Below are 9,809 nucleotides of genomic sequence, written 5' to 3' on the forward strand. Positions count from 1 at the left end.
TGCTAACTTTTCACATTTAGCATCTAAATGATTTCCGATCTCACAAAATTAGAATAGAAATATACAACTCATTGTGACACTGCTACTTGTGCTGTCAAGGGAACTTCTTGAGAGTACACTCCACTCCTCAATTTCATCATCTCTGGAGATAGATAAGAGGTATCCTCAACCTTTGAGCAGCTTCTGCAGCTATACAAGCCAAAGCTCAAGAGCTTCATAAACCTAAAATATTTTCACATATCGTGAAAATATCACCAAACAAATTCTTGGCCCATTTTTTTTGAGCATAGATGTGTTTCTCTAAATATGGAAATTGCAACAAAGTATAATTTTAAGGGTGATGCTTTAGCAAAATTCATCTTTCTAAATTGAAGTGGCAAATGGTTCACAAAAAGGATGAATTTTTAAAAGATTTGCTGCAGAAAGAGCTCGCTGATACTCTTCCACCAATTGCCTCTATGTAAAGTGTAAAATTGCCTACATTATTTATCCATAAAAGGATCAAATTGCACTCAAATTAGAATGAAAAAAAAAAAAAAAAGTATAATCTCAAATCACAACCCTAATTTCCCCTAAACTCAATATATGATCAAAACTGCAAAATTTTACATATATAGTACCCATGGTTCCAAATAATGCGGCCGCTCTTTCCTCATCTCCTCCCTCGCCTGCATCAACATACATCCAACCACATTTGAAATAAAAATATACAAATTTTCTCTCCAAACTTTTAGTAAAAAAAAAAGTGGAAGTTATATAAATGGAGAGAGTACAAGTTGGAGATCATAGTAGGTGGATTTGGAGAGAAGCATCAGGGGCTAAGCAACTGATCCATCAGCAACGATGCACACAGCTCACCGCTCCACTTTTTGTCCTCGTAGAATTTCCCACATCGGAACCAGATGAAAATTATTCTCTCTTAATAAGCCCCTAGCTAGAATAGTTGCTCGCTGGGCTTGGTGGCGCGAGCCTGTGACCCAAGTGGGAGCATTAAGATGGTGGAACAATTGGGTTTGCCTTGATGGTTGGGCTTTGAGTGCTATCTTCTGGCCTGCCCGTTCCAAGTGGTGAGTTTGGGCGGTGGAGTCTTTACGAAGGCAGAGGCTTCTCCGTCCTTAGATCGGAGGGCACCGCGTTAGGCTGGCTTCACAGAGCAGCGATAACCTCCTCCTCTCTGCAGTGGAAGGATAACGGGTCGGTGCATCCTTAGTCCAATAGCGCCTGATGGGCCATCCAAATTGAACCATCATCTTTTTTGATTTTCATTTGGACGCATGCGAATGGGCGGGCCATGACCCAATCAATAAACGACATACAACATTGCTTAAAAACACACTTTTCTCAACTTTTCCCTAAAATACACTATAATGTGCATATACAAATAAATGTTTGTGCCTTTTTATCCCATTATGTGGGCTTGTCACATTACAATCTTTAAGTGGTTTTTATTATTAAGGAGTATTATTTCGCAAATTATGTTGTGGACCCAGGTCCACCTTGGGTCCAAAACGACGTCGTTTTGTTTTTTGTTTTTTTTTTATAAAAAAAAAAATAGTAAACATATTGCTGAATGTAAAGTTGTCTAAAAATGTGTGAATGTAGAGTATAGAAATCGTGAATGTAGACTTATGATTGTATGAATGTAGAGTTGCCTAGAAATGTGTGAATGTGGATGTTTCAAATTGTGAATATGGAGTATAGAAATCGTGAATGTAGAGTTATGCATGTGTGAATCTGTAATAGAGTTAAGAAGTTCTAGCAACCTGTAGACCTGTAATGTGTGAATGTGGAGTTCTTAAGTTGTGAATATGAAGTATAAGACCTGTGAATATAGAATTTTGAATGTGTGAATGCATAACAGTGGTAATATAGTTACTAAACATATAACCATGTAATGTGTGAATGTAGAGTTTACAAATTGTGAATGTAGAGAGTGTATGTGAATGTAGAGTTTGTGTTCCACATTTTAGGCCAATATGTTTAGTAAAATAATTTACTAATAGTATTATTTTACAGTTCTTTAGTGGATTTCACAATGATAGCCATAATTTTTTTTCTTTCTTTATTTTTTTGGGGTTAATGTACCATTATATTTCATTTAGAAATAAATAAAATATTTGCAATAATCATAACAAGGTTGCAAATTATGTTTACAAAGCAGTAAATGACATTCTTGAGTAAAAACACTATTCACACAAGGTTGCAGAAGGCGCTTGTAATACTCCGTTATTTTAAATAATATTATTTTAATAAAAATACTCTTGAAAATATAATTTATTTTACAATCCTAAATATTTTAGCAAGAATACTTTCAAACTAAATTATTTTGTTCCGAAGGTTTAAATAAATTCCATGATTTTTACTATCCAAAAATTTATCTGAGACTAGCCTGCTAAAACTATTTTATAACTATTAAGTCCTAAGCTCATACATTTTAATTACTAAGTCCTATAATATTTTATGACCCCAATTTTCTTAGTCTAATTCTAAAATAAAATCATAATTTTGCCCTAAGTCTCAAATCCACACCATTAAATTAATAATTTGCATGGCCCAGATTAACTCATATATATAATCACCACTCAATCATTATTGCATGGACCATTATTAATATACGAAAGGTACATTATTTTTGTACATAAAGTACATTATTTAAGTACTGAAAGTACATTATTTTATATATACTATGAAATAGTGTATCTTCAATACAAAAATAATGTACTTTTAGTATAATAAAAAATTATTTTATATTCATGGTCCACACAGCTATGTAGACCACATGGTCCACCCAATAATTTGCCATCACCACTCTTTAAAAAACTACCCCGCCCTTAAAAAAATGGCAATAATAAATATATCAAAATAAATAATAACCATTAGATCTAACATAATCAACAACCATAATTTGTCCTCACATCCACGTACACCTAAAGAATTGTTCTCGCCTGAATTGAAATATATATATATATATATATATATATATATATATATATATATATATATATAGGGAGTGGTTCTAGTGCGAGAATTTGCTTAGGTGTAGAGGTGCGGTTTAATATGAACCGTTGATCAAATCTAGATCAACAGCTCAAATCAATGAAAATTTAAAAAAAAAAAAAATGCACGTCTAGAACGAACCAAGCAACTTAACCTTAAGCATGAAAATTGCGCACCTTAAGGACACAAACTACACACTTTAAGCACACAAACAAATCACCTTAAAAACACAAACCACGCACCTAAAGTTTTAAAACGGGTACCTAAATATTATAACTGACGCACCTTAAGTTTGAACAAAAACACACATTAAGTTCTCGCTGAAGAACGGACGCACCTTAAGCACAGAAACTACACACCTTGAAAAATGATTGTGAATCTTGAATGCAAGATAATTTAAAGGTTCCTACTAGTTTTTAGTCCAATTACTTATCTTAATTTATTAGTCATGATTTTCACACAATGAAAGAACAAAAATAAAAAAAGAAGTTTAAAAAAAAAAAAAAAAAAAAACCAAGAATGCAACAATTGGTAACGCAGTTCGGAGCCAAATCTCCTACGTCTACAGGGCAACTCACGTCAGTCCAATCCACTAGATGATCCACCGAAGATTACAAAGTTTGTTTTTATAGTCATGTGCCAACTAATACAAATAAGTTGGATATTATAAAGTTAAAACTTTGCGATTAATGTGTAAATTGTTTTTGCATTAAACTTTGAATTCTGATCTTTTGTGAATAATTGAAGATATGACTTGCAAAACATTATACTCAAAAAAAAAAAAAAGGAATTGAAGAGTGAAATGTGAATCCACTATTAATATTTGTCTTCATCATTTGTTCAATATAATGATCTTTCACGTAATCTTTGTTTCTATAAATTAATTGGCAGAAGACTTCACAAGTCAATTACGTAAAATTGACAACCTGATCGATGGAAGTAGCATAACTAACAGCAAGGACGGAGCTAGATGCCTTCACTTACCCCACCCCACCTCCATCCCATATATAACCCTGGTATGTATGTATGTGTGTATATATATATATATATATATATATAGAACATGTTTCATATATAAATACATAAAAATAGATAAAAGTAAACAATTGTTTAGTATGCTCGGTTGATACTTGGTACTTGATAGGCGCCTGTGTTTATTTGCAAAAGGGAGAGGCTTCAAATCCCTTGTTTCTTCATACCTTTTTTAATATATACATATACAACTTTTTCCTTTCAATAACTTCTTCAATGCTTTTTTTTTTTAATTATATATATATATATATAAACGTTTTTAAAATTAATAATAAGATGTATAATTTATAATGTATTTTCTATTTGAATTATTTTATCAAATCACATTATAAATTACACATCTCATTATTAATTTTAATATAGTCATACATATTGTTAGATATAGGCGAAAAATAAAACACATCAAAACTTTATAAAAATATTTATAACAATATATGAAACATAATTAATTTGATAAAATAATTCAAATAGAAAATACATTATAAATTATACATCTTATTATTAATTTTTAAAACGTTTATATATATATATATATATATATATATATATATAGAAAATCAATTGAGTGTACTATTCACCAGAGAATATGATGACAAGTCATGTGAATAACGTGTTGTAAATTGACCTTTTAAACTCAATCTTCTGGGATGATGATTTTGTACGCAGGACCTTTTAAACTCAACCTGTAATGTAGTTGTACGTAGGAACAATATAGAGAGTGGAGAGAAGAAAGTAAAGAGAAGAGAAATTGAAGGAATAGCTCTTTTAATTATAGCCGACAGAGTATATACATACAATAGAGAAATTGAATATATGTTGTTGTTAGAAAATAGGATAATGACCATTATATAAATATATTTTACCATATTCTCAAAAAAAAAAAAATATATATATATATATATATATATATATATATATATATATATATATATATATATATATATATATGTATGTATGTATGTATGTATGTATGTATGTATGTATGTATGTATGTATGTATTTATGTATGTGTCTGTATGTTATTTTACAACAATTACCATTTAGTTGTATTTTTCCCCCTAAATCTCTATATATGTTCAAATTTCAATTGCAATCACAAATAATAAACGCCATATATAGATTCAATTTAAACTAAAATCAATTATAACTAATACTTGTCAAATAATAACCTTCAACAATATTCAAACACGTTTGCAAAAAAAAAAAAAAAAAATGTATTCAAACACAATGTATTACTAAAATAAAATTGTCAACAATATTGTACACAACAGTTGATATATTAAAATAACATGCACTTGACACATTACAACATTCAATAATATTCAAGCATCTGCAAACTCAAGAGATTATTGCATTTTCTACCGTACTATCAGAAGATTCACGTTTCTTAATTAGCTTTTTTATTTTTTTGAAAATCTTAATTAGCTTTAATTCCTTGAATATCCACAATAGTAAGTAGAGGTTTTTGGGTGAAGCCCATACCTCCTTCAATTCACATACCAATACACTGCTTCATCAATCTTAAATACCAAGGCAAGGCAGCTTTGACGATCGGAGCTTGAACAATGCAAAACATCATAATGACAATATAATGCAAGACTCAGGGTTGATGCTGCAATTGCTAATTAACATTTAATTTTGAACTGTAATAATTTCAACATATCCATCTACAGAGCTAAGCATATATAATATAATAGTAACTACACAGTAAGCTTGTGCGTTCATTAAGATTAAAAACTGATAGCATTAATGCCTGTGGATATTGGAGTGTACTTTTGCATTATTCAGTAAGATTGTACCACTTTGTTTAGTTTTGTATTCTTCTACTGATGTAACTTAGTAAGGAAGTACAAGATCATAAGAAGAAATTAAAGTGGTAGGTTCACAGTTCACCAGGAGACATCATAACCACAATATAGACACAGTAAGAGTGTGCTCGCTGATAGATACTCTTCCACCAATGCATTTGGAATTGCCTTTATGTAAAGTGTAAACTGCCTACATTATTTATCCATAATCCATAAAAAGGATCAAATTAGCATGAAAAGAAAAATGCATAATCTCACTTCACAACCCTAATTTCCCCTAAACGCAATATATGATCAAAACTGCTAAATTTGACATATATACTACCAAACCTCCTCCCCTCTACAGTGGAAGGATAACAAGCCAGTGATCAGAGCTCCATACTCTAAATAAAAACTTAAGCATGAACAGATCAACCAGTGACAAAACTTTCATTAAACTAGGCTTGTTGGGTGCTTAGGAGTAAACACCCTCAAAAAATTAGAGTATGCCATTGGTTGTAATGAACACACGGTATTCTTTAGTAAAAGGCGAAAGAATAGTTCGCTTTGTGTTCATCACATGGCTGCTTGAGTTTGTTTTGAGATTCTGTACTTGGATTTATAAGAGACCTGGCCATTAATGTTTCGGTTGCTTGTTCGATGTGGGACTGGTAACGCGTTTGTTCGCTCTGTATTCATCACATTTCAATACGCCTTTCTCCTTAAGCTCTCCCTTATGTATAAAACATATCCACAATGAAACACAGCAAATCAAGGACGTATTTGGAAAAGACTAGAAAATACAGCAGTGAATTTACCAGAAACTACAATTCCCACATCGCAAAGAAACATTGAAATCGAAATTAAAGCATTAATTATTAAAACTATATTTGTTGGGCTTCTCCCTAAAAGGAGAAACACCATCAAAAAATTGGAGTATGCCATTCATTGCAATGCACACACGGTATTCTTTAGTAAAAGGCGAAAGAATAGTTCGCTTTGTGTTCACTGCATGGCTGCTTGAGTAAACCGTTGTCGTGGCATCTATTTATAAGAAGCCTGGCTTCTGGTGTTTATGTTGTTTGTCCGATGTGGGAGCCGTAAACAAGCCCAGCTTCTTTTTCATGACTCCAGCAATTTTATATTGTACGCTGTTTGGAGTTGAGTAGATAATCACTTAGTTTTTTAAAATTAAATTCTGTTATTTCTTTTGGATTGCTTGTTAATAACTTGTGGGAAAATGGGAAATTAGCATAACCCTGTTGGGTAAGTTCAATGATCAAAATGGAGATATTGATTGATTATGCAAAGTCAAAGGAAAATAGCGATACATACAGTGGAAAATAAAAATAGAGATCTAAACTAGAGAGTGTGTATAGTATAGTGTAATCAAGAACGTTGAAGAAGAGCAGCATTGAGAATTATGTTCCAAGTATCTGGGACTCCAGCAAGGCACCAATGTGTGCAATCTCCTTTGAAGGGGTTGTAGCCTGCTGGGTGTGCATCTATTCTGTATCTTGTGAGTGTCCATATATCCAGTAAATACACATGATTTGATATCTGTCTCACAATGGTCCTTGTTATGTTTGTGATTGGTGATGGAGCTGTTGAAATTGATGTTTCATTCAAAAGTATGGTTTCGTTCTCACAGTTTGTCACTGTTGGCTTCCCCCATTCTGCTCCACTGTTGTTTTCACCCCACCAAACTCATCAGTTTCACCTCAACAAACAAACTTACATAAGCACAACATTATATTCCAGAGATAGTTGAAAAAATTCTTAGGCGCTCGGGGGCGCTTGACGCTTAGGCGGCAATTAATCGGTGCCTAACGCCCGTGTATTTATTTTATTTTTTATTTTTTAAAATTTTGTTTAAATTTTTTTAATTTGTTAGACTTGATAATTATAAACTACTAAATATTAACCTAAAAAACATTTAGAGTTAACAATTTAGTGTTATTTCATTCAGAACGATGTCGTTTTGAGTGAAATAGCCATTTTAAAAAGAAATGAATAATAGCTAATTGGCCGCCTAGGCGACCAATAGTAATTCAACCTAGTACCAGAGGAACTGTTGTTTCGCATAATTGGTCATCGCGCTTGGTTGAAAAGCCAGTGGCGCGAAGCTACCGTGCATTAGATTATGACTGAACGCCTCTAAGTCAGAATCCGGGCTAGACCGACGCATGCTTTCGCCGTCCGTTTGCCAACCCGCAGTAGGGGCCATTCGGCCCCCAAGGGCAAGTGTCGTTGGCTAAGCCGTCATGGCAGAAGGGTCACGGCGGCCGCCTTGAAATACAATTCTGATCATAGTCGGTGCCTAGGAGGCTTAATCGGGCACTTAGAGACCTAGACGGTGCTTAGGCAGCCTAGTTGGCCGCCTAGACCACCGATTATGATGATACACTAGGCGGCCAGTCAGCGCCTAGCACCTAGGCGTCAATTAATCAGTGCCTAAGTGAGATTTTTGCAACACTGATTCAAGAATGAGTTGACAGATGGTTGGTTACATGTAGTGGACTGCAGCTTCTGATTGGTAGAAAACTTGGCTTTTGGTATGATCCACTTCTCTTTCAACCCATTTTGCCCATGATTGCAGAGCCATTTCATAAGCACCGTAACGGCTCATGTCTTTCACCACTCGGCCATCGACCTGTTCGATGAAATCCCACCTGCAACAACAAAAAAAACAAGTGAGTTGCAAATTTCAGACCAAACATGATTTTCAGCAGACAACAATGATAATGATAATGGAACTGTTGGTTGGTTGGTTGTTTTACGGTTGTTTTGGTCCCTTCCTCATCCACCATAACCCACTATTGAATATCAAGACATCCATTTGCTTCCATATTTCTCCACTCTTGATGGAATTCATCTTTGCCACGCGATTCTCGATGTCTACTAGGAATTCTGAGTGATATAGGATGACTTCAACTTCATACTCCTGCAAATCCATACCATATTTTGCTATTCATACAATATTCACTTCAAAAAAAACCCCAAAAAAAAACAAAAAGAGTATAAGAGAGAAACCAGAAATGTGACTGTAACATTCAGAGCAGTGAACTCTTCTCTGTATTTTACTCCTGGAACTGTGCCATGTAGCAAGCAAAGAAGAGATTCAAAGTTGTTGAGACTCAAAGAATCCCCAATATACATGATCTTCTTGCCCCTCATTCTGCTCAAGAAATCCCTACCATCAAATCTACACACACATCCAAAACAAATTAATGATACATTTTAATTTTCTAGTGTTTGACTGAATGTCTGAATGTCAGATTGTCAGAAAACTGTCTTTTTTTCTGTTTGACTGATAGTTAAAACCCCAAAAATGACTCCCGGATGTCATTTCCTGGTGGGTTTCCAAACGGACTCTAAAGGAATTGAAGCGGATTACATCAGTAAAAAAAACATGTCAACATACTTGGGCAATTCACAACCATGGGGCTGCCATCTGTACTTGAGATACTGGCGATCGGGGCGACCGAATCTGATGCAGTGAAACACCTTCCTGATGAAGGGACAGGATATGGAGTCATACAGAGGATAAGAATCATCAAACACCCATGTCCCTTGGAACCAATTGCAGTGGCTGTTGCTCTTCATTTTCTTGGCTATCGAACGCGACGAGTTTCCCCCACCAGTGCCATTGCAGACAGCCTGCATTTCCAGGTGATGAATGTTTTCATGGCTTCCCTCTTCTATCCAGTAGAAAGGTGTTAGAGATTTGGAGCAGAAGTATGCAAAGGCTAGGGACAATAGGATGACAATAAATACACTATTCCATACTCTTTCTCCCATTTTTTTTTTGTTTTTGTTTTCTTGTGGAATATGTTACAATGTGCACTTAAATAAAATGGGATTTCAATGCATACATGGACATATATAGCTTAGGTAGAAATGATAAGGAAATTAAGAGTAAAAAAATCTCACTCATAATTAGATGCAGGCAATCCTTGGAAACATTCAAGTCTGGTTTCAATGTATTAAGGT

The 9,809-nt window shown here is 33.9% G+C and overlaps 1 protein-coding gene, 1 long non-coding RNA gene and 2 other non-coding genes across 4 annotated transcripts; all 4 read right to left on the minus strand.

The window, feature by feature from the left end:
- Nucleotides 1–344: 344 nt before the first annotated feature.
- LOC116030493 lies at nucleotides 345–1,183 on the minus strand. Its single transcript, XR_004100418.1, has 2 exons — nucleotides 774–1,183; nucleotides 345–668 (listed from the first exon to the last, which is right to left on the minus strand). It is a non-coding gene; the product is annotated as an uncharacterized LOC116030493 (long non-coding RNA).
- Nucleotides 1,184–6,285: 5,102 nt separating this feature from the next.
- Nucleotides 6,286–6,402, minus strand: LOC116031113. Its single transcript, XR_004100544.1, has one exon. It is a non-coding gene; the product is annotated as a U5 spliceosomal RNA (small nuclear RNA).
- Nucleotides 6,403–6,714: 312 nt separating this feature from the next.
- LOC116031121 lies at nucleotides 6,715–6,834 on the minus strand. The gene has a single exon (XR_004100551.1). It is a non-coding gene; the product is annotated as a U5 spliceosomal RNA (small nuclear RNA).
- Nucleotides 6,835–7,205: 371 nt separating this feature from the next.
- Nucleotides 7,206–9,482, minus strand: LOC116029558 (protein trichome birefringence-like 38). The gene is made up of 5 exons (XM_031271609.1): nucleotides 9,241–9,482; nucleotides 8,850–9,021; nucleotides 8,597–8,760; nucleotides 8,327–8,488; nucleotides 7,206–7,500 (listed from the first exon to the last, which is right to left on the minus strand). The coding sequence occupies exons 1-5, from the start codon at nucleotides 9,480–9,482 to the stop codon at nucleotides 7,206–7,208; spliced, it is 1,035 nt and encodes a 344-aa protein (XP_031127469.1).
- Between the last annotated feature and the right edge of the window lie 327 nt (nucleotides 9,483–9,809).

This window comes from Ipomoea triloba, chromosome 9 (genome assembly GCF_003576645.1).
Source record: "Ipomoea triloba cultivar NCNSP0323 chromosome 9, ASM357664v1".
Lineage (NCBI taxonomy): Eukaryota > Viridiplantae > Streptophyta > Magnoliopsida > Solanales > Convolvulaceae > Ipomoea > Ipomoea triloba.